The 23,962-nt window shown below is 59.4% G+C and overlaps 2 protein-coding genes and 1 long non-coding RNA gene across 7 annotated transcripts in view; 1 reads left to right on the top strand and 2 right to left on the bottom strand.

Annotated features, from left to right (window-relative positions):
- Positions 1 to 38: 38 nt before the first annotated feature.
- On the bottom strand, positions 39 to 11,593 carry AIFM3 (AIF family member 3). Of its 3 annotated transcripts, none has more exons than XM_082417230.1 (21): positions 11,477 to 11,593; positions 10,834 to 11,044; positions 7,202 to 7,415; positions 6,925 to 7,034; positions 6,594 to 6,703; positions 6,459 to 6,503; positions 6,113 to 6,209; positions 5,926 to 6,038; positions 5,497 to 5,583; positions 5,041 to 5,168; positions 4,827 to 4,957; positions 4,626 to 4,741; positions 4,463 to 4,534; positions 4,322 to 4,385; positions 3,673 to 3,749; positions 3,451 to 3,568; positions 2,135 to 2,233; positions 1,804 to 1,879; positions 1,252 to 1,356; positions 612 to 632; positions 39 to 403 (listed from the first exon to the last, which is right to left on the bottom strand). In XM_082417230.1, exons 2-21 carry the CDS (start codon positions 10,862 to 10,864, stop codon positions 364 to 366), a joined length of 1,854 nt encoding a protein of 617 aa, XP_082273356.1. In that variant the 5' UTR covers positions 10,865 to 11,044; positions 11,477 to 11,593; the 3' UTR covers positions 39 to 363. The 3 variants fall into 3 exon arrangements, with proteins under 3 accessions (XP_082273356.1, XP_082273357.1, XP_082273358.1); XM_082417231.1 differs by having other exon boundaries at positions 5,041 to 5,132; positions 11,477 to 11,591; XM_082417232.1 differs by lacking the exon at positions 612 to 632 and having other exon boundaries at positions 5,041 to 5,132; positions 11,477 to 11,589.
- On the top strand, positions 2,111 to 7,929 carry LOC309639704. Its single transcript, XR_014251810.1, has 3 exons — positions 2,111 to 2,174; positions 2,388 to 2,513; positions 7,622 to 7,929. It is a non-coding gene; the product is annotated as an uncharacterized lncRNA (long non-coding RNA).
- Positions 11,594 to 18,605: 7,012 nt separating the features above from the next.
- The window catches only part of CRKL (CRK like proto-oncogene, adaptor protein), a 30,900-nt gene continuing 25,543 nt past the window's right edge, over positions 18,606 to 23,962 (bottom strand). For 2 of the 3 annotated variants that reach the window (XM_082417885.1, XM_082417884.1), the window contains one exon: positions 18,606 to 22,075. In XM_082417885.1, the coding sequence (XP_082274011.1) occupies positions 22,060 to 22,075 (16 nt within the window). In that variant the 3' untranslated portion in view covers positions 18,606 to 22,059. The remainder of the gene's footprint in view (positions 22,076 to 23,962) is intronic. The other variant, XR_014251933.1, reaches the window with a different exon arrangement.

Below are 23,962 nucleotides of genomic sequence, written 5' to 3' on the forward strand. Positions count from 1 at the left end.
TGAGAGTTTGCCCAATTACAGTGGAAGTCACGCAGATCTGCAAATGTGTGAGTTTTAATTTTAAGATCATGTCTAATATGTTGCAGGGTCCTACAGGGGACCAGTCCCAGAGAAAGAAGAGGCAGGGTCTGTCCCGCCTCCACTGCCAGCCATCAGTGGCACTGGACGTCTTGGGGGCTGAGCATCTCCTGGAGGCCGCTGAGGCCTCTCGGGAGGTGAGCCAGGCAGCCGAAGGCAAGCACTGAGAGGGCTCAGGTTCTGCCCTGGGCGCTCCTGGGGAACTGGAGGTTGGCACCTGCCCCCCAGGCTTGGCCTCTGTCCCTGACGCCCCAACATGCCTGCCCGAGTCCGCTGCGTGCAAGCTCAGGATCCTTTCCCTGTGAGCCAGGACATGTCGCCAGTCCTGCAGGAATGAGGGAGGAGGAGTGAGGGCAGAAGGGAGCAGGTTCCCCTCTGGGCACCAAGAGCAGCTAGCCCTTGAAGACAGCAGGGAGCTGTGCGAGGCCCTGGTGCCCAGCAGGGATGTGCACTTGGGCAGAGGGGGGAGACCACCAGGCGCCGGCTCTGGGCTGAGGTGGGAAAGGCTCGGAAGAAGGAGAGAACACACGTACTTGCTGTGCAGCACAAACAGCCTTTGCGAAGGCAAGAGGGAGAGACAGAGAAGGCCGGGGAGAGAGTGTGTCATTCCTGTCCCCCCTTGGTTCTCCGTTTCCAGTCTGAGGCCCCCCCCCCCGTCCTGTGGCCTCCAGGCTTTCCTCAGCCCTTGGTGGTGGTGGTGGGGGGGTTCTGTAGGCCACTGAGTCCACAGGGTGACTCCCAGTGGCACCATGCCAGGATGAGGGTAACGGCTGGTGTCCGGTGTCGTTCAGACCCCGAACAACACCCCACGACTCTGTCAGGGTGTCCCCAGGGGCATCACTAGCTGCATTTCCCCATGGTTGTGTTCAACCATGTGCAGTGGGGTGTCCCGGGCTCAGTGACTGCCCAAGCAGTGGGTCTTAACCCTTCCCCGCAGCACTGGTCCTGCCCTGGACACGGCCTCTTTCCCTTCTACCCACCAAGAGCACAAATAACCAGCCCTCTCCCAAACCACAACCCTTGCCCCACACCACACCATAGCCCTGGGAGCCTCAGGCTGATTGATGGGGGGGGGCAGGGGGGGGAGAACACTGGAGGGCTGTGGGGGCAGCTAGAGCCAGCACCTCAGGGGACTTCTCCCCCCTCCCCAAGGCACCCAGTGCCCACACTCACTCCACCTCCCGCTTCCGGATGGTGCGGCCGGAGGCCAGCACCTCCGCCACCTTAGACACGATGGGATCGTAGTTCATGCTGGCCACGGAGATCACCTCGTCGCCTCTGCAGGGAAAGGTGGCCGAGCCTGAGGACTGCCCAGCAGCAGCCCCTGTCCTTGGAGACCCGAGTCCAGCTGGGGCCCAGGGAGGCTCTCGCTCAGGAATGTCCTGAGCGCCCAGCACGGCTTCTGCTCCTGCAGGACCCCATAGAGGCTCCAGCCTTCCTGCCCAGTGGGGGGGGGGGGGTTCAGGGCTGGAACCTGTCCTGAGATCCCCACTCTCTACCTGTGTCACTTTCCTCGGTGTAAAAGTAGGGTGTCAACACCCGCCTCCAAGAGCTGTCCCCACCTCCTCCCCTTTCCTGGCCGGCCCCTGCCTAGCTGCCCCCCATGCCACTCGGCCCACCATCCAGGGAAGCCCCCTCCTCCGGAGCAGAGCTTATCCGGGACGAGCCCCCTTCCTGACTGAGTACCCGCTGCTTCGCGCCCCCGCCCCACCCCGTTGCTCTCACTTGGTGTAAAAAGCCACGAACTTCAGCTCGTCCAGATCCCCCTGGATAATGACGTCGTCGAAGCCTTCTCCGTACCCTGCGAGCCGGGAGGAGGGGACTGGGCTTCACGGGGTCCACGCCCAGTGCCCTTCCAACTCTGCCCTGGACCCCAGGCCCCGCCCCTGCGGTCCTTTTAGGGGGTCCTGGCCCCGTCCGCAGGGAGTTCTCTGCTTCCACCTGCAGCCGTCATGGCCCCGCCCCCTGGATGCTTCTAGTCCCGCCCTGACATCCAAGACCCGCCTCCGCACTCTGCCACACCTGGGCCCTGCCCGCGTCCGGGGCCCCTTGTTACCCGCGTAGCGCAGGCTCTTGCTGAACATGGCGGTCCACAGGTAGGGTACCGTGCTGATCTCCGCCTCCTGCGCCAGCATGTTCTGGGCTGCCACGCGCCCTGCGGGTCCCGGGGTCGTGAGAGCCCCGCCCCGAGCCCTCACCACCCCTCCACTGCCTGCCCCAGCTCTCTGGGGATGGCTGACAGGTGGGGCTATTCCCCCCCACCCCAGAGGTAAATCACTGCCCAACCCACTGTCCACCGCTGCTTGCAGATAATGGGTGCAGAGAAGGACACCAGGCCCAAAGCTGGCCACTAAGATGAAGTGCCTGGACTGGGTCTGGAAGGGCTTGGCTTCCCGGGACCGTTTCAGATGTAACACAGACAACTAACCGGACAGGTCAGGTCAGAGGAGGGAGGTGGGCGAATGGGGCACCAGTGTCCAGGGAAGCAGGGATGACAGCCTCACTCAGAGCCCAAGACAGAATAGGGTGGATGGCGCCCCAGTTTGGACAAGGCCCCACTGAACCCTTGTATTTGGATGTCTGTGACAGTCCTTGGACCCTCCCAGTTAAACCTTAATTATACTCAGCTGATGAGTAGCTTTTGGTTCCTTCAAACCTAGCACCAACTTTAGACCTTGGACCCGAACAGAAATTGGTACCAGGAGTGGGGTTTCAGGCACAGATGCTCAGATGACGTGAAGGCCGAGGGAAGGGAGGAGGGTGCAGGGGGTCTGGCCGTCCTCCCTCCAAGGCAGCTTACTGGCTGTACCTGCAGCTGAGGGGCCCAGACCAGGTGTGCACAGTGACCGCCCAAGGGGAGGGGGAAGGTTGTTCCTCAGAGAGCACAGCAGGTCCCCACTGAGCCCAGGTTTCCAGGCCCAGACGGCCACCTCCCAGGGGCCTGCACGAGGCAGCTGGGTTCACAGAGCCAGTCAAGTGGCCCAAAGGGGAGAGTGGGGAGCTAGCCTGGGTTCTGCTAAACCCCTCTCTCCCTCCCTGGGTGACTGCACAGGTTGGTGAGGAATTCTGCAGAACATGTGTCTCTGAGGACAAAAGGAAAGGAGAGGCTGGCTGGTGGAGGGACCAGCGAGGTGGGGCGCTGTGGCTGGTGAAATGGGATGTCAAGAGGGCACTGGACAGAGGTCTGAGATGGGAGGTCTCTGTGAGCCGCCTTGACCACCTGCATGGGGCTGGCTGGACAGGCCGCCACAGAGCCTTGAATGGCTGACCCAGTGAACAGGACCCAAGGCCAGCAACTGAGGGGGTGGGCCTGGGGAAGGCTGAGACCCTGGGACAGCCTCCCACCCCAAGCTGCCATGGGGCTGGCGGTACCCTGGGCGTGAGCCATCTGCCAGTGTGGGATGTTCACTTTCCGATTGTTCCTCCAGGCCAGGGGGAAGGTCACAGCGTCACCAGCTGCAAACACTCCCGGGACATTGGTCTGCATCATCTGTGGGGAGGGGACCGGGGCTCGTAGGTAGGACTGGCGCCCTGAGTGGGACCTCCCACCACCCCCGGCCCGGCACACTGCCTGCCCTCCCCACCCAGCCCCACCTTGTTGACAGGGATGAAGCCTCGGGAATCCAGACCTATGCCGCTCTGCCTCAGGAAGCCCGTGGCGGGCACTGCACCTGGCAGGACAGGGGCCACTGTGTCCACTCCCCAGCCCCTCCCTCCTCCTGCCTCACTGCTCTGCACCAGCATGCCCTTCACTCCCACAGTCCAGCCCAGACTGATCACCCAGCAGGTGGCACACCCTGTGCCTTCATGTGCCTTCTCCTCTGCCTGGAGCCCCAGACCTTGGGGCTTCCCATCAGGCCTCAGGTATCGTCTCCTCCGAGAAGCTCTCCACGAAGCCCCTGGTGGGGGTCGGCATGCCAAGCCTCCCCAGCCCATGCTGCCACCTCCCAGCTTTGTCCCTCCCTGGACTGGCACCTCAGCTGGAGCAGGGACCAATTAGAGGCTTTTCTGTGTCCTGCGGCTGCGCAGGGTTACTGGACAGGGGTCATTGGGAGTGTCCTCCATGCCGGGCCAGGCTAAGCTGGTACCATCACCCCCCAACAACCCTGCCAAGGGGGTACGGTTGGGGTCCCCATTTTATAGAAGTGCAAACAGGCTGGGGGAGGAGAAGGGACTGGCCCAAGTTCACCGTCGAGCGTGTGCGGGTGACTATGCTCACTGCCACCGCCTGCCCCCCACTCACCAATGCCCACCACGCAGACGTCAGCCCGCAAGACCTTGCTGCTCTTCAGCACGACCTCCTTCAGCTGCGGAGAGTGGGAGTGAGCAGCTCCCGGGCACAGGGAAGGGGACAGAAAGCGGCGGGGGGTGGAGAAGGGCCCACCTTTCCCTCCTGGGCCCGCAGCTCCGACACCTCCGTCTGCATGTAGAACTTGACCCGGTTGCTCTCAAACATCTGCCAGGTGGATCGGTGGGTGGGCAGGGGTGAGAGCCAGGTGGGGGCAGGGCGGGTGCCCAGGGCGGTGGGTTCTGAGTGGGGGGTTCACCTTCATGAGGGCGCGACCGACGCGCTCCCCCAGGAACCTCCTGAAGGGCGTCTCCTCCAGCTCCACCACGGACACTGAGTGGGCCTTCTCAGTCAGGTAGGCGGCCACCTCCATCCCTGGGGCCAGGCAGGGAGGGCTGGCACCCTGCACTTCCCAGGGCCATCGCTGCCCTGGGCCCAGCCCGCACCCCCAGCTGCTCACCCAGGAAGCCGGCTCCCACGACCACAGCGTTGTGGCCCCGGGCCAGCCTCACCACGCGGTTGGCGTCCTCGGGCGTCCGGATGGTGAACACATTCTCCACGTCTTTGCCTTTGCAGCTCAGGGTCTTAGGGCTGAGACACGGCAAGAGTCGGGGAGGGGATCCTGGCACCCCGAGCCCTCCGCATACCGGCAGGGGCGTGGGGACCCCTCCCACCTGCTCCCGGGTGCCAGCAGCAGCTTGCTGTACTCCAGCTTGAAGCCATCCTTGAACACGGCCTTCTTGTTCCTCACGTCCACCGTGACCACCTGTGACCCCGCCGGGCAGAGCGAGGCCTCCGGGTCCTGCCCCACGCCCAGCGCCCACGAGGCCCTCTGCGAGGCTCTGCCACCTGGATGAACCTTCCTCCCTTTCCTGGCAACCCCTCCTGACCCTTTAAGTTTCAGGCACCACCTCCCCCTCAAAGTCCTCCTAATGCTCCCAAGTCCCAGCCCTGAGCAGACGGTCCGTGGCCCCTCACACTGGGGCCCATGACCCCCCAGGCCTGGAACACCCCTGGTGCCTGGGCAGCGGGGCCGGGAGGGCAGAGCACACCCATACTTCCAGGGGCCTCACGCCCTTCACAGTGCCCATGAAGCCTTCCCCAGGCCTGTTCCCCAGCATTGTCTGTACCTGGGCCTCAGTGAGCACCTCGATGCCATGGGCTCGGAAGAACTCCTTGGGCCTCAGGGCCAGCTGCTCCGGCTGTGCATCCAGAGACTGCAGGAGACCCTGGCTTGAGACAGGACCCTGCACCCCCAGGCTCCCACCCCTCTGCAGGCCCGGCCCCACCTGGACAGTGACCAGGTGGCCACTGACCCATTTTATAACCGAGGACCAGGGCCTCGGGGTCTTGGGGGCTGGCAGCCTCGGTCACACAGGAGCTACAGGACAGAGCTCAACAAACCAGATCTTTCAGGGGCACTGCAGATGGGCCTGGCACGAACAGAGAGAGCAGCTGGCCAGACCCCCAAGGGGCGGCAAGCAAGGGTCCCAGTGGACCTAACTGTGCCCAGTGGGACATGGGTCTGGCCCTGCCTGGCCCCGCTCACGCTAACCCACCTTGCTAAGCTTGGGCCGGTCGTAGGGAAGGTGCCGGTCCAGAGTGCACAGGACGATCCTGTCTGAGAAGCCCTCCTGCCGCAGCGTCTCCGCGCACACCAGGCCAGCTGCGCCTGAGTGGAGGGGACAGTGGGTCAGGAGCCCCCTCTACCCCACCCCACCCTGCCCCTCACAACCCACCACCAACCTGCGCCCACGATGAGCACGTTGGTGCTGCTGCTGTGGCCCGCGCTTGGAGAGATGCACGTGGCCATCACCTTGGTCCTTCGCTGTAGCTGCAGAGCCTGGGGGTGGCCAGTGAGTGGGGGGCAGCTGGAAGCTGGGGTCATTGCCAGGCTCCCTGTGCCCATCCCAGCAGGCCAGGTCCTGCTGCTCCAGTGCCACCTCATCCCCACCACACAGCCCTTCACTCTGCTCCCCTGCCACACCCGCTAGGCTCCCTCCCACCACAGGGCCTTTGCACATGCTGTGTTCTGGGCCCAGAGGCCCTTCTCACCTCTCTCTTTTGCCTGAGCCCCAAGCACCCCCCTCACCTGCTTGCTGGCCCGGACATACACCTTCTCCTTCTCAATCTTCACCTGCAAGGGCTGTGTTGCTCAGGGCTGGGCTTTGGGGTGCTCCAGCCCCTGCACCCCCAGGCTCCCACCCCATTGCATGCCTGGCCCCACCTGGAACTTATGCAGACTGTCCAGGCCAGGGAAGTCCTCCAGGTCTCCGGTGCTGATGTTGAAGCAGGCGCCATGCCAGGGGCAGCGCACCCGTCCACGGGACAGCACTCCTGGGAGGGGGCAGTGCTGGGCTGGGCCACCAGCAAGAGCTCCTCTCCAAGGACCCATGTATCCAGCACCACTGGCCCTTCCCCATGGCCCAGGACACCCCACTAATAGACGGGGGCCTGGGGCCCAGTGGAGTGGGGGCTGAGCGTCCCTTGTGATGGGGTTGCCACCAAGCCCCTTTTGGGGAGGTCCCGCCCCGCCCCCGTGGGCACCGACAGCTCACCTTTCACCAGGGGCGCACCGTAGTGTGGACACTTGTGACCCAGGGCATGGAACTCCCCGTTGTCTTTCACCAGCAACACCTTCCCCCAGCCCAGCTCCACTTCCCGCATCCTGGGAGGGGAGGGGCTGCCCTCAGATGTCAGAGGTCGCAGAGCAGCCCCAGACCAGCAGGAGCCACAGAGGCGGTGGCTCCAATGGAGCCGGTCATGGGTCCCCTCCAGGCCTCCCAGCTGTCCTCCCACCTCGGCCTCCCACCCCCTCCCAGGCCCAGCACCCACTGGCCATTCTCCAGGTCCTTGATGTGGCAGACAGCAGCCTCCACGCAGTCCTGGGCGCCGGGGTAGGGGTGGGGGGCGGGCAGGCGTTCCTCTGCATGGAAGTGGCAGGCCGTGCCGTTGCCCTGGTAGGCCCGGGGGCTGCCCTTCCCACCGGCGGACAGCTCCTCCTTGCCCCGGTCCTTCTCGGGCAGCACCACCTCGATCTTGAGCTCCACTGCGGGCGGGCGGGCGGGGGGGTGGGCGGTGAGCCCCCAGCCCGGCCCACCCAATGAGCTCTGAGTGCGGGTTCTCCCTGGGCCTCCAGAAAGCCATCTGCACCACCACCAGCAAAAGGCAGAGCCAGGGCGCGGGGGGTGGGGGGTGAGGGGGGCCCTGGGCGAGCCTAAATTGATTTCTGCGTGTTTTCTTTTCCCCTAACAGAATTAGTGAGGGGGCACAACAAAGCTCATTCAACCCTGAAGCTGCCCTTTCTCCAGGAATCCACGTGGAGGTGAGAACTCAGTGCTGGAGCCTTGCTGACCTTGAGGGTGTGGTCCCCATGGAGGACTGCGTCATCCCTGAGGACTCAGGGGCACGTTTGGGGCCTGAGAAACAGCGCGTCCAAAACAAGACGCAGCCCAGTTCATGGCCTGTGAATCTGGGTAACGGGGGAATCGAGGGTTCCAGAGATTTGAAATTTTTTCAAAATTAAAAAAAAAAAAAGTGTATGCACCATAATTTCAACTTTAGATAGCTGCTCTCTCGTTTGAGAATCCTTCATTATTTGCCAGGCGCTGGGTGCAGGGGCCTTGGGGGTGAACCCCAACTGGGTGGTGCATGCAGAGGGCACAGCGCCGCCCCCACCAGTGGGGCCTCCTCTGGGGGGAGTTAGTGAGATTATCATTTTCTTCTTTATACTTCACTGCATTTTCCAAATTCCCTACCATGTGCCTGGGGTATTTTTCTAATTAGAAGGGAACAATAAACAGAATATTTAGCAGTGATAATCCGGCCTCCCGGGCTGCTGCTGCAGGGAGCGAGCTGAGCGTGGAAGCTGAGCCCAGGGCACAGCATGGGCCAGGGCCGAGGCCTGGGCAGGAGGCCCCCTCCTAACTCCCGAGGCCCCTGAGCCTCCAGGCCCCTCCCCCTCAGACCTGACCTTCCAGAAACAAAGAACCTGGCTCACACCTCCGGGCCTTAGCCCCTGCAGTTCCCTTGGCCTGGGCTGCTGTCCTGCCCTTCCCAGCTGGGGCTGGGCTCACGCCTGCCCATCCTCTCCCCCAGCCTGGTCTGGCCCCTCATCCTTCCTGTCCCAGCCCCCCACCCCCACCCCGCCGCCTCCCCTAAGGCTCAGGCACGCAAGGGACAGGGCTGAAGGTGGTTCCCTGATTCCAGCTGGGCAGGAAGGGCCCACGAACACATCACGCTGATGCTGTTGTGTCAGGTGGGGGGTTACGGGTGGGGTGGGTTTTTTCCTTCATTTTCCACACTTTATGTAATGGTGTTAGAATGTTTTCAGAAGAATTAGAGAGACAGCTCACAGGAGCAGCCTGGCAGGGTCCCAGAGGACAGCCAAGCCAGGCTGTTTTTATCCTCTACCTCCTTCCAGAAGGCCCCGAGGTGCTCGCTGGTGTAGTCTAACGGGGGAAGACCGTCAGGTCAGGAGCCTCAGGAGCTGTGGTGGATCCCTTAGCCCCTTTTGGCAGACGCCTTCATTATAAAATGGAGAGAACAGTGCCTACCTCTTCTGGGACAGTGGATACTGAAGGAAATAATAAATGTAACTCAGAGTAGATGCTCAACAGGTGAAGTTGGGTAGCTGTGTTTTATTGGTTAACTTCGAGCCTCCTGGCTGCCATGACAAAGAGGGAAAGCCTTTAGGTAGCACTAGTGGCCTAATAAAAGGCAGGTGACCAGATGCCAAGAGACCTGCACTACCTCCTAGTTCTGAGCTTACAAAGGACTGGCCTGGAACACTTCCTGAGGAACATGGGGCCCCTGGAGCACAGGGCACACAGAGGGGGCTCAGGAAGACTGTTCTAACATGCTCTGAGCCACAGGAGCCAGTGAGGTGGAAAGTGAGGAGTTTGCAGAAGCCTCTTCTGCTCGTTCTGGTCTCCCTGTGGCCCCTCCTGACCCTCACTGAACTCTCATGGCCAGAACGCTCTCACTCCCACACCCTGAAATTCCCCAAGCCTCACCCCAGACCTGCCACCATGGGCACCGGGGGCCCAAGCTCCTGCCCTCCTGCCACAGCCCACAGGGAGCCCAGCCCCCCAGAGAGGGGATAACACCCTGTAAGTGCCTCCTACGTGCCGGGCCCGTGCCAAGCACACTAGCCCACACAGGGGCACAACTATTAGTCCCATTTCACACATGAGAACACAGAGGCTCAGAGAGGTGGTCACCTGCCCAAGGCCAAATAGCCAGGAACAGGCAGGGCTGGATTTGGGCTCAAGAGCTCAAATTCTTAGCACTGCCCCTGGTGTGGTAAGAGTGACCAGCCCTATACCAGGGGTCCTGGGGCCGGGGGTCCTGGGGCTAGGGGTCTGAGGCAGACCAGCCCTTTGGGGTCCTTTAAAGGAACCTACAGGTGGCATCTTCTGCCAGGGCCTCCTGTCAGCTCTGCAGTCCTACAGGAGCCTGATATGGGGCAGCCAGCATCCTCCTGCCTGCTTCTGACGGGAGAGAGCTGGGGTCAAGACAAGGGACATCATTTGCCTGAGGGCTCGGTGTCCTCAGCATGGGAGTCGTGGGGCAGGCGCAGGTGGGTCCCTCTGCCTGGCAGGGCATTGCGGGTCTCCTCTTGCCCACAAGTTCTCCCTCAGACCCAGGAAAAGGAGAAAAGGCTCATGGGCTCCAAGGTAATGGAGCTGATGGGTATCAGGTAAGGGGAGCTGGGGTGAGCTGGCCGGCGATACCTGGGTGCACTACAGAGGCCTCTCTCAGCCTTGGTTTCTTCATCTGGGTCAGGCCTGCACACCCTTGCCTTCCGGGTGTTGTGAGGAGGGAAGAGGGAAAGTGGGGGCTGGAGGGAGAGCTGGCACACAAGGGTCTCCGTGGAGAGCAGACCTAGGCGTCCCCCAGCACCCTGCCCGCCCCCCAGCCCTGGGCTGGGACTGCTTGGGCCAGGCAGGCTGGGGATTTCCTCTACAAATGGGGAAGTGTGTCCAGAGAGGCCCAGGAGGCAGCCCAAGGTCACACAGGGTCAGAAGAGGTGAAAAGGGCTAGGACATGTCCACTCCACCTCATAGCAATTTTGAGAGGTCAGGCTTATTTTTTAGGGGGAGGAGGTGAGGCTCAGAGGGGTAACTTGCATGTCCTGGGTCATGCAGTGGCTGAGGGTGTCCGCAGAGCCCCCTTCCCCAGCGCTGAGAGAGATACTCCTCTCCCCCACCCAGCAGCAGGAGGAACCCTCCCTTCCCCTTTCCGAGAAAGATTCCACTGTTATTCCCACCACCAGCACCCTAAGCCCCAAATAAAGAGGGCTCCAGCCCCCCCACTCCTGCCCACAGCATTAACATTAGGCTGCAGCCCAGCCTGACCTACTTCGGAGACAGTGGGAGGGGCAGGAGGAAGGTGGCAGGAAGAGGGAGGGAGGGAGCGAGTGACGGAGGGAGGGGGAAGGGAGAGGGTGAGAAGAGAGGAGGTACCTGGCTTGGGCTTGGAGAAGCAGCCACCCATGGTGAGTGGCCCGCAGATGGGTGGGGGGCAGGCACACAGGCGGCTGGCTGTGGGAGGCCTAGGGTGCCCCCTGGGGGGCTGGACCCCCCGAGGCCCTTAGAGATGCTGGAGCTGCCATCCCAGCTGGAGCTGCCTGCGGGGAGACAGGAGCATCTATGGGGATCAGGGCTTTGATGAGGGCTGTGGGTAGAGACACAGAGAGACAGAGAGGGGGGCTTCTCAAAGAGGCTGCGTTGGAGCTGGAAACCCTCATGCGTAGGGGAGCCAGGTCCCAGAGGAATGGCACCTGGCACCGTGGACGGCACCTCCCTTCCAGGCCCCGAGGTTCAGCACCCTCACTCTCCTCCCCCTTTGCCTGGGACCCTCTGCCCTAACCTCAGCCACCTTTTAGGCCCAGGAAATCCTCCCCGATTTCTGCTGCCCCCTCAAAATCCTGCAGCCTGGAGCCCTGGGACCCTCCATTCTCCAGGGAGGCCACCATGCCTGGGGTCAAACCCTGGTCACCTTGGCAGACCAGAGCCTTCTTGGTCCTCAGGGTTTCTCCCTCCTCAACGGGGCGACATTTAGTTTTCCCCCCTGCTCCCACCCTGGTGGGCAGCCCTGGATACCCACCTCTCCAAGGGCAGCCACTGCTTCTTGCTGCCAGCCCAACAGTGGACCGAGGCTGCCCAGCCCTGGAAGGCAGGGCAAGGGGGCAGGGGTCCAGGAGGCGGCCCAGCCTCCACCCCTCCCCCCAGTGTGAGCTGTGGCCAGGAGGGGATGGGGGCGGGGCTGGGCCGGTCCACTGGTCCCCAGGGAAACCCAGCTCCATGTGAACAGAAGTGGGCGGCCAGCCCGGGCCTGGTGGGGTTGGAGGAAAGGGAGGCCAGGCACACAGCTCCGGCTCCCAACCCCTCTCCTGCTCTTCCCAAAAGCCCCTGATGTTGAGGTCATGCCCAACAGTAGATGGAGAAACTGAGGGGCCAAGGGCTTGCCAAGATCAAGCAGCAGGTAGGGGCAACCAGGTGGTGTCCCACCTCCCTCCCACCTTAGTTACTTCCAAGACGGACAGGGATCCAGGAAGCCCCCGTATCACCCTGCAAGCCATGGGGCTGGGGGAGGGGTCACCCCATCAACAAAGAGGTCCCTGCAGCCAAGGAGCCCTCAAGGCCACAGAGTGAGCCTTCCTTAACATGCAGCTTACAGACTGGACTTTGGAAGGCCCAGGACAAAGGTGTAGCTGCCTTGTTTACACTGACCTCCCCACAGTCCACCCCACTGTTATCCCTGCGGCTTCCCCCAGAAGTTCTTCCTGGAGTTTAAGTGGATGAGACCCACTCGGCTTTGCCCAGATCCCAGCAAGGGCCCTGGGTGGGTGCTTAAGAGCAAGGGGGCTGAGAACCAGATGAAAAGGTTGGGGAGGGACTGTCTACTGCCCAGCACCTGGTCTCACCTGCCCTAGAGGGCCATCACAGGTGAGGAGGCAGTGGCACCTGAAGGCCACCTGGGTATACCCATGCTCTTTCCCCCACTCATTGCCAAGGCAGGTCCGTAAAACTTGGCCACCACCTGCCTACCTGCCCCCTACCTGGGCACAAGACCCCTCCCCAGATCCTGGCTTTCCCTCTGGCTCAGCCCTGCCCACCTCCTTCCTGCCTGGCCTCAGGCCTCACCTACTGGGCCACAGATTCCAGAAAAGGTGGGACCTCAACTTGCCACCAGGTGCCTGTCGAGGCTGTTCCCTCCCTTCCCAGGTGCCCAGGTGTTCAGACCTTCCAGGGCCTTGGGCATGGAAAGAGATTTGCTGGGGACGGAAACTTCTCCAGGTCTACTGTGTGCCAGGCTGGCGTGCAGCCCTCCTACCTCCTGCAGGCCCAGACGCCCCCACTCAAGGCAAAGGTCCTCGCCAGGGGCATGGTAAGAGGGCACCCCAAGTTTTGGCAGAGTGCTGTCCCTTGTCCACAAACTGCCCAATGCAAAAAGTTGTAACAGTCCCCGAGTGCTGACCACCTACAGGAGCCTGCGTCCTGTCCCCCGGACCAGCCCTAGAGCCCCTTCTTGTGCAGGCTCCCCACTCCTCCGGGTCCCACGCTTCACCAGGGATCCCGTGGGCCCTTCCCACACCCACCCGAGGGGCTCCTGCTCAGCTTCGCCCCCAGTGGCTTCCAGTTTCCTGGGAGGGCATCTGAGCTCCACAGCCGGCCCTCAAGTTCGGGGGGCTGTGGCCCGCACCTCCTCCCCCACGGGGCTAGAGGCAAACCTCCTGCTTTGCATGTGCAGCCCGTCTCCCAGGGAAGTCCTTCCAGCTGCCTTCCCGCTCCCTCGGGCCGGGTCCCCCCACCGGACCGGCAGCCCAGGAAGGGGGTCCGCACACAGCGGGGCCCCGAGGCGGCGAGCGGGCGGCGCGTCGGGAGAGCGAGGGCTCTCTGCCTGGCCTGCCCCCTCCCCGGTGAGGCCCCCAGTCCCCGGCGAGTCGGCCCGGACCCGCGGGCTCACCTGCGCTCGGCGCGGACCTCCGCTCTGGAGCCGCCGGGGCTGCGGCGGGGCGGGCGGGGCAGGCGGGGCGGGGCCGGCGCTGCGGCGACAATGCGGCCGGAGCCCGAGGCCCCAGCACCGCCGGGCGGCCGCGCAGGTGGGAGCGGCCCGGGTCGGGATGCGAGGCTGTGGGAGGCAGCGGGGCCCTCTGGCCCTGGACGCCGGGCGGAGTCTGGGTCCCCAGCATCCTTGCGACCCCCGCGGGGCGCCAGGCTGGGCCGCGCGCCGGGTCTCAGTGTTTTTCCTTTTCTTTCTTTCCTAAGTCTTGGAACCAGGGGCAGGCGGGCAGCGAGCTGGGGGCAGGTGAATCACCCGCAGAAACCTCCCAAACTGCGCCTGACTGCCTGACGCCTTGATTGCTTTGGGGGTTCAGCTCCGTCCTTCCGTCCACTCTCCCCACACCAAAACGTTCTACTTTATATTTTATGACATTTTCTCTTTCCCACATGTCATTATACCGGGAGAACTTCCTGGGTCCCCATAAATCATGGTCCACCCCGATGGGTGTTGTGTCCCCTCCTCCACGAAGCCCTCCCTAAGCCGCCTCCCCAGACTGGATTTGGCTCTGCTGTTCCAGCTCCCGGCCCCTCCCAGGGTTTCGCTGTGTTGACTGTCCAGACTCTGCCTTGTGGTCAGGCAGGGCTTGTCCCTCCAGCAAACTGGGACTCATGACTGTGTGGGAAATGAATGAAGGGCACATTCCAGGGAAGTGGTATCTCATCTGTCACTAAGCACATGGGGCCATTGGGCCCGACATCAGCCACTAACTGTTGTCTCCTTCAGTGGCTGGTGTCGTGCCTTCTTTTTTGCCATCTCCTGCCTTTCTGGGCCTCGCTCCCTTCTGGTTAGGATGCCAGGCTGACCGGCCTCTGAGGCAGTCCCTCTTTATGCCCCAGGCTGCCCAGGGGGGCAAGCACATCTCCCCTCATTTCACAGATGGGGAAGCTCGGGGAGGCTGGGTGGCGCCCAGTGGCAGGAGCAGGGCCTGAATGGGTCATACCCGTCCACCCCTCAGTCCACTGCTCGGGGTGGCCAACTGACACAGGAGAGGCCCCGTCACTGGGCAGAAGGTGTTGCTTGGCCTTGTGCCCTTGGCCTCCAGTCAGCCTGCCCCTACTCCACACTGTGCTGACCTTGCAGCCCTGCCCCTCACCCCCCAGTCCCCAGCCAGGAAGACACTGTGCCCTGTAAAGAAACGTGTCTGTGGCTTTATGTGCATTTATTCCTTTGCTCTTCACAACAGCCTGAGGTGGAAGGTCCTCTGTGTCATCTCCATTTTACAGATGTGGAAGCTGAGGTTCAGAGAGGTTAGGGACTCCCCAAGGCCACGCTGCTGTTGAATGGCGGAGACGTGGGTCCTGGCTGGCTGGCTGTGCTGGGCTTACAAAGCGGAGCTTGGGAGAGGGAGGGGAGAGGCCTGTCAGGCTCGGCCAAGGCTGCCACGTCTCCAGTGCAGATTTCGAGTCCTGATCTGTGACCTTTTTGAGTCAGTGAGCCCCTTCTGCCCCGGATTCCCCAAGAATCTGGGGGTAACTGAAGTGCTTCCAGCTAGGGATCCCCAGGACACCAGGACAGGTGCAGAGGCAGCACGGGACACAGCAGGCACGCAGGATGTGGGGTGGGGGCTGCTGAGCATGGGATGCCAGAGATGACATTGAGGGGACAGGTCAGTGTGGGGGCTGAGGAGGCCAACAACCTGGGGAGATGCCCTGCATGGGGCGAGTCCACTGTGGCCGCCTCTACCCTGCGGATGGACTTGAGGCTCTGGCTGCCCCATCGTGGGGCAGAAATGACCAGATCCTCATGGAGCAAAAGCTGAAACAGAAGGTAGGTGGGTGGGCGGCCTCACCAAAGCCCCGGGCTCGGAGGTGGTGCGTGTGGACACCGGGACCCAGGGAGACTTAGGATGCCTCCAAGCCTTGGGCAGCCTGAGGTCCTGATCTTGCCCCGAGGATGATTCTGGCAACGTGGTAGCGTCCATCCCAGTGGCCTTGACAATACACAGACCCAGCAGACACTCCAAAGGCCAAGGTGTGAGAAGCAGGTGAAGGGGTGATCCCTGGGCCCGCCAGCACGCAAGCCTGTCCCTGTCCTCCTCACATCCATCCCTGTTCCCCACTCCTCTCAGCCTAGGGTCTCCAAGCTCTGCCGTGCAGGGCTGTCCTTTTTTAGGCCACAGAGTGAGAGAACGGCAACGTCTAACACTGGGATTGACTCTGGCGCCCCCTGGAGGCCGACCTGAGAGTCCACAGGGCCCACCCTGAGCCTTGGGGTTCAGAGGGCAGAGAGTGGACTCTTCCCTGGGGACTTCGGTGGATTTCCAGATGGGGAGATCTCGATTTGACTGGCTGGTCCCCAGGAAATGCTGGGGGAGCTGATATAGCACAGCCAGCATCCTAGCTGAGGTTGGCTGTGTTGAGGGGCAAGATGGGCAGGAATGGTGCCCTCAGCTACCCCGTGACTTATTCTTATGGAGGCAGACGCTGGGGGATCCCCAGGCTGAGGAGCCTGCGCTAAGCCCGTCCCCACCCCTCCACTCCTGGCCTCACCCCTGACTCCCTGGCTTGCTCTGGTTGCTGCAGCCCAGCCTCCCTGCCCACATCCCAGGTCGGTCTACACAGCCTGACTGCCACGTCTCAGCACCCCCAGGGTCCTCGGGGGCTCTCCAACCCCGTGGAGCCGGCTCCCACCAGCCTGTTTCAGCCCAGCCTCGACCCTCCCCAAGTTGCTTGTTTGTCGTGAGTCCTGTCCTGTCTCCAGGCTCAGGGGTGACCAGTTCTAGTTCCAGTCCCCATGGAGGGAGGGAAGGTCAGGGGGCCTTCCTAGGAGGTGGCAGGAGCCGAGGACAGATGAGCCCTTTGGAGTTCAGCAGAGAGAAGGGCATCCAGGCAGGAGAAGTGTGTGGCAAAGACAAGGAGGTAAGATGGCCAGTTCTGGGGACTCAGAATGTGTCAGTCCAGTCTGGCTCGAGTGCTGGGCTCTGGGCAGCAGCCTGGCATGGAGGCATCTCATAGGCCAGGGAGGAGCGGGTTAGGGGTTTTCATCACATGTGTCTTTGGGGAAAAAATACCAGCAACTAGGACTGGCACTGGACAGGGGGCAGGAGGGCCGGGAGGCACCTGGGGCAAGGACTGTACCAGAGTCAGCCCAGGAGCTGGAAGGTGGGCCCTACCCCTGCAGCCCTTACTTAGACCTGAGGATTTCCTATCATCAAAACATTGGGGGAACTCCCTGGCAGTCCAGTGATTATTAGGACTTGGCACTTTCACTGCCAGGGCCCAGTTCAATCCCTGGTCAGGGAACTAAGATCCCACAAGCCACTCGGTACAGCCTAACAAACAAACAACAAAAAAAACCCACTGGCAAAAACTTCCACACGCCAGGACAGATGGGCTAGTATAAGCTGCCGCAGCCACATAGTAGAATATTGTTTAGCCATAAACAAGGTATCTACAGAGTGTTTGTAAAAATGCTATATTTTCATATATTATACATCGCTGGTGAAAGTGTAATTGAGGCAATCCCTATAAGAGGGCAATTTAGCGACAGCTCTGAAAACTGCCAGTGCCCAGAGCCTTTGACCCAGCAATCCCAGTCAGAGGAACTCACTTTAATGCATCTGCCCACCTGAGATTGGAAAGGACCTACATACCCACCAATAACAGGTGGTTACCCAAGTGACAGCACATCCACCTCAAGGAACACGACACAGTGATGGAAGAGAACAGAGGCTCAGCTTCTGATTCACAACAACCTCTAAACAGACTGGGGGAATAAAGCAGGGCGCAGAACAGGAAGTGATCTATGCTGCCTTTCTGTAGAGAAAACATTAAAAAAGAGTACTTACAGATGTATTTACTTGTATGTTGTAGAATAACTCTGGAAAATACAATAATAAACAGGCAACAGGGACACTGGGATGTGGAGTCAACAGGGTGGGTGGCCTTTCTCCAGACACAGGACTTCTGAATGCTGTGCCCTACGGGTGTTTTCCCTCTAACCTCAATGCCAAAGCCGAACTCTCCCAACTCCTCGGAGGGCCAGCAGGAGCTTGGTCCCCCTGCTCCTGGCCCTGCCCTCCACACAGCTACTGGGCAGACCACTCACTCCACTGGCCAGCCTTGGCCACTGGGCAGCTCTGGGTGCCCACCCCAAGGGCTCCCCTTCCCGACTCCTCCCTCAGACCTCTGAGCTTGAAGTCGGCGCCCTGGGGCTGTCTCCGGCATGTGGGCCTGGAGGGTGTAGCTGAGTCCCCTCCCCCTGCCCCCGTTTCAGCGCCAGGCTGCAAGGCACAGGCTACCTTGGGCTACAAGCCCGGGAGCCTGGGGACTGAGTGCGATGGTGTCCCCAGGGCAGCAGGCGTGGGCAGGGGATGCCCCCCAATCTCTGCAGCCCCCCGTTGGACACAGACCTCAACCTCCTGTCGGGGAGCCATGAGCAGGGCCAGGGCTTGAAGGGTGGGTCACTCCAGGCCAGGATGCAAAGACGCTGTGGGGTGTCAAGACCTGGGTCCTGACACTCACCCAGTGGGGAGGCAGCTTCACTTCCCAGGGCTTCCCACCACGGAGGAATCCAGCCCAGCGTTGCTGAGCAAAATTTAACTTTCCAAGCAGAAAGTACTCTTCAAAGGTGTCTCTGAGGCCTTCCTTCTTCCAGGACTAGTGGACCGTTTGGAATCTCCCAAGCTTTCCAGCAACACAGCTCGCGATGATGCAGGTTGCATCTTCCTGGAGGTTTTACGACGACGACACTTGGACCTCTCTCAGCACACAAATAGGTGCGGGAACAGCTCTGGCTGGGGGGCGGCAGGGAAATCAGCGGGCCCCCCAACATCTCTAGCTGAAGGTCCCGGAGCCTGTCAGGAGGGCCACAGACAGGAGCAGAGGATTTAAGAAAGGCAGGTGGGTCTCATGCCCTGACCAGGGACGAGGCTGCTCCGAAACTCATGCTTCAGACAAGGCGCCCATTAGAGGGAGGACACCCAAGTTCCCTGGAGGATGCCGGGCCTGGAACTGCCACCCCGCCCCCGGGAGGCCAGGGTGTGAGTGATGCCGGTGCCAAGCCCCTCCCCTCCACTCAGTCCACAGCAGCAGGGCTGCGCATGGCGACTCCCAGAAGCACCAGCTGGCCACTGCTTCACAGGTGTCCCAGCAGGTGCTTAACTGCTGGGGGGTTGGGGGGGGCGAGGGCCTCCAAGGCAGCACTGAGGAGACACCGAAACACGAAAGCCGCTGCCACCGCCGGCTGATGCAAGTTTTATTGAGACAATGTACAAACAGGCCATGGAAACAAGGGTCTGATGCCGGGACCAGTAACGTAAAATGGAATACAAAAATAAAAAGGCACTGATCTGTTAAGAAAAGACACTCCATGTATTCTAAGAATATAAGTCATTTAATACTGTTAATTTTATAGCACAAAATAAAACAAGCTATGATCCCCAAAAATAATTTTAAAAGCTTACACATAAAATATTATTGCCTGAAGTTTATGATCTTTAAGTTACAGGTCAAAAGAGTTTTGTGTTGTGTTGTTGTCATTTTAAAACACACAGTGAAGACCGTCAAGAAGCAAGGCCACTGTTCCTCCTGCAGAGACCACGACCCTGTCTCAGAGGACTGTCCTTCCACTCCGTGAGAGCACACGCCCAGCTCGGGGCCACTGGCTGCAGCCACAGGGACACAGGCCTCCGGTCCCAGAGGGTGGAGGCTGAGGGCGAGCTCGGTGGTGTCTCGGGTTCGGTGTGAAAACAATCAGGATTCACTCATTTTAAGAGGTTAATGAACATAATATTATTAAAGGATTAAATTATAAACACCTGGCACAAAAACACCATCCCTTTTCAAAAATAAAATGTTCATATTCCTCTGAGCAAACTTTACAAGAGCAGTGGCCGCCGGTCCCGGCCCGCCTTGTGTGTAAACAGCTGGAGAAGGGAGTCAGCACAGGCCAGATGCTCAGGCTCAGGAGGGAGCAGCTGGCCCTCTCTCCTCAGGTTCCTGACCGTGAGCACAGAAGGGGTCCTATCTGGGTGACAAAGTCGTCGAAGGGCAGTCCGTCCACATGTCCTCCTCTTCATTAGCTGTGTCCCCGGGCAGCAACAGCTGGCAGAGGTGACAGGGACAACTCACTTTCCAGGATAAGTAAATTTTTAATCAAACTGTCAATTCCTTTAGCACATAATTTGTTCTCTTCCCCAGTGAGCTACTTTAACATCCACACATTTTCTTAAGTGACACAGAGTAGAGCAGAGCAAGTAGCGATAATGGACAGTCCTAAGAGGAAGCCTGCCCAGGAGGGAAGCCCATGCCTCTGGAAGATTTGAGTTGCTTTCTGAAGCAGAGTCTTCCCAGACCCCTGGGGAGCCCAGGCCCAAAGCCAAGGCAGTGGGCTGTTTCTTGTATATTTAGTGTGAAAAAAAAGAATAACCCTGGCTGATTAAAAAACTAACAAGGTTCTAATTCAAAAAGGTACTACTTTCGGCACACATCTCCAGTTCAGAGCTCAAGGTTCACCTTATTTGGGGCTCCGAATCTCTGGGGCGGCCCTGGAGACATGCACCTGGGCTGACCGACTGAACAGATGCCTTCTGAAGTAAACCTAGGTTTGCAGGGTGTTCTGATTCTGAAGTGATCCCCATGAGGTGGGTCGCGCTGTTTACCGGTCAGCAAACATGGCTGGAAGGAAACCTTGCTTTCCAAAAGGCCATATACTTCTTATACTTGAGCCAACTACTGCCATCCAAAGGTGCCCAGCCTCTTGGCTAAATGTGGTTTAACAAGGCCTTAGGGTGTGTGCTCTTTGGACAAGGCACACGTCCCCCCCTTCTGTGAGAGACCCCCTCGGGTACTGGGTTACAGGCCACAGGGCAGGCGTCATCCCCAGGTAGAGGGCAGGGGCCCAGCCACACACGTGCCACTTGCCGTGGGGCTAGGCTGGGCCTGGACCCAGAACAAGAGGTGACTGCAACACAGGCACCTTGGGAGCAAGGTGGTCACAGCTCTCACCGATCAGGAAGAGCCCACAAAGAAGCCTTTTCCAAGAAAACCACAGGGAGACAGGGCTATGTGAGCACCCTCAAGAGTCTTTTAATATGATGGTTACCTACCTGATGGAACATTTGATTAAAGAGAAATTGAAACATGGTGGCCTTGCTGGTTCTGACCAGAATAACTGCTCGAAACCTCAAAACCCAAGACCCCTGTGAGCCAGGGCCAAGGCTACAGCAGATGCTCAGGGAGGACAGTTACTTATCAGGCTGAGACCACACCCCCAGGGCTGCTGGACGCATTCTCAGCTGAGGCCTGTCTTCAGCAGGGTCCAGAAGGGCATGCACACCGAACTACACAAAGGTTCCAGAATTCTAGTCGGCCGTGTGCTATAGACGTGGGATCGGTCACACGCTGGTACCAGCTGACTTGTATGAACAGGCCTCTTTTAGCCAACAGGGAAACCTTAACATCAAATCAGTAATGGTTAACGATGCATTTCATTAGACATCAAATGCATCAACCAAGGCCCAGAGCCTCCACTTTCTTGCTGGAGAGCAGTGTGGACACAAGAACCATGGAACCAGCATTAGCAGCACCATCTCTCTTGGGCAGCCTGGGGAGCTTGCTGGGGCAGGGAGAACTGGGCCTCAGTGAGTGGAATTTAAAGATTTCTTAGTGAATTCAACGACTTTTTAAGGAAACTTGGGTCCTATACTTTCAAGGGGTGCATTCACTGAAAGCCTGGACAGGAAGCCAGCAAACAAGGTGAATCACATCACCCTCCCGCCCCTGGCTCTGATGCCTGCGGGGACAACGTCGTCCAAGAGGCTGTGCACGCAGCTTGGAAGCCCACAACTGCTGGGTGGTGGTGGTGGTGGTTGTTTGCTATCTGGCAACACCAGGTACCACTGGCAACCAAGACAGTACAGGCCTCTGCCTCAGGGCTCTTTTTCTTGTGCTCCTGCGGTGACAGCAGCTTCAGAGGCACGTGCCATCCCTCGTCTCATCACAAAAGCTAACCTGATACTTAAAAACCTGTTCAGAACACACAAGTCTAATTAATTAAGTCTTCTAAAACCAAACCAAACGAGAGGGGGAAAAAAAAAAAAAGCAAAGCCTGACGTGGGAAGTTTAGGGCAGAATTCCCTCTTCTGAAGGGTCCACTTCCTCTGCTCTTCACGGAAAACCACGCCAGCGACGGCAACACCCATGGCTCCCAGCGGCAAGGCCTCACTGTGGGCCCGAGCTCCCCCGGGACCCTGGGTCAGCCCAGGGACAGGCGGGGTGCTGGCCGGAAGGGAGCCCTGTCCTCGGCACCTCCTCTCACCTGTGTGCCTCCACCAGTGTTTCCAGTTTATGATCCAAAGAACTCTAAAATCAGCTACTCTTTGACAACACGACTATGATACAAATGCCGGGGCAGCCACTGTGAGCATTCCAATGTGTGGGAGGCTGCCCGCTGCAGAAGCTGGACGTTGGCAGCGCGTGTGACCTGCCCGAGAGGACGCTTCCCCGCTTGAAGGAGGCGTGTGGGGCAGGACGATGAAGCAGCAGGCACAGGGCAGCAGCATCACTCATTTTCATCCGGGTTCTGAGGGTCGATGATTTTGACGTGCGTGAAGGGGAACAGCCCTTTGCGCCCGTTCACCTCGCCTTCCCACTGGCCGTTTATGTTCATCCTTGTGACTTTCACGATGTCACCCACCTGTAAGGGGGAGAAAGAAGACGAAGTCAGTGTTTTCTCTGAAAACTAAATCACACATGCTATTCCACTGAAAGAACCGACACATTTTGTTCTTAGGACTCTCATTTTTCTCAGTGCTTAGACCTAAAATCAGGCTGTGGGCTTCCCTGGTGGTGCAGTGGTTAAGAATCTGCCTGCCAATGCAGGGGACACGGGTTCGAGCCCTGGTCCAGGAAGATCCCACAGGCTGCGGAGCAACTAAGCCCGTGCACCACAACTACTGAGCCTGTGCTCTAGAGCCCACAAGCCACAACTACTGAAGCCCACGCGCCTAGAGCCCGTGTTCCGCAACAAGAGAAGCCACCGCGATAAGAAGCCCGCACACCACAAGGAAGACTCAATGCAGCCAAAAATAAATAAAATAAATTTATTAAAAAAAAAAAAAAAAAAAGAATCTGCCTGCCAATGCAGGGGACATGGGTTCCAGCCCTGGTCCGGGAAGATCCCACATGCCATGGAGCAACTAAGCCCATGTGCCACAACTACTGAGCCTGAGCTCTGTAGCCCGTGCACCACAACTACTGAGCCTGCACACTGCAACTACTGAAGCCCGTGTGCCTAGAGCCCGTGCTCTGCAACAAGAGAAGCCACCACAACCAGAAGCCCGCGCACCACAATGAAAAGTAGCCCCTGCTCGCCGCAACTAGAGAAAGCCTGCGCGCAGCAACGAAGACCCAATGCAGACAAAAATAAAATAAATAAAATCAGGCCGTGCCAAAGACACGAGGTGCTACCAATGAGCCCAGGGTGCTTCTGCTCAGCCGTGAGAACGTGCTCTGAGGCAGCCTTTTCCCCCCAGATTGGCTACTAACTCCAACAGCACAGAATGAACACCTGACTCTGAGAACAGTTCAACTCACACAAAAAGTGCATTAAAAGAAACAAAGCCATCTCCACCCTATTTCACGGGAAGGAGCTGCCGCCGCCAAGAACACCCTGTCCGCTGCCTCCCCCGCAGCAGCGTCTCCCAGCGGGCCAGTCTCGGGGGAAGGAAGCCCAGCTCCGAGAACCTTTTCAGACCAACCTTCAGCTTCAGGGTGGTATGAATTCTACCTATGGCCAGAGGACAGGCACCAGCCAGGGGCTGCTTTGCTCATCAAGGGGAGGCAGCAATTTTGACTTGGGTGTGGTTTTCAAATTGTCTGCAGACCCTGAGCTCTGAGGAGGTGCTTTAATCTCCAACAGATGTCAGATTGGGACTTCAATCTTGTAAACGTGTATTTTATAAAAGTTATAATCAGAAGCAGTCAAGCACGTTCCTGCCCCATTACTCTGTGCTGCCCTGGCTGCTGCTCACGTGCTTTCCTTGGAACGAAGCTTCTGTCCCACGTGTCTGATGGAAGGCCCCCGAGAATTGCAAGGTAAAGGGCAAAACACACCGCTCACCACGCGCAACAAAGTACACTCAGAAGTGAGCTGGTGAGGGGGATTAACACAAGATAGTATCTACCATTCACGTTATTTCCAATGTTTTCTGCCCATTGTAAAAGTCAACCCCCCCACCAACTGCCTTCTTAATTCTTGTAAATCTCAATTTACAAAACACCTTTATATTAAAAAACTTTTAATCTGACATCTATGGGGTTCCATGCAGTATTTCATTTGGGAAAAGGCATCTTCTGCTAAAGCTGCTGGGCTAGAGAGCTGACTGCTGGCCCGGAGTGACCAAGGGGCCCGGAGGTGCCCGGGGCCCCAGGCAGAGCCACACTTGCCCTTCCTGGTTCCCAGGCATTCAGGTTACAGGGCCGGCTACTGCACTCTTAAAACCAAACTCCAGGCTCTAAGATGGCTCCTGGTCCACACGAGATGAGCCATTTGTATGGAAGCACCAGGACATCACTCGACTCA

This window comes from Balaenoptera physalus, assembly GCF_965194825.1.
Source record: "Balaenoptera physalus genome assembly, chromosome: 12".
Classification (NCBI taxonomy): Eukaryota; Metazoa; Chordata; class Mammalia; order Artiodactyla; family Balaenopteridae; genus Balaenoptera; species Balaenoptera physalus.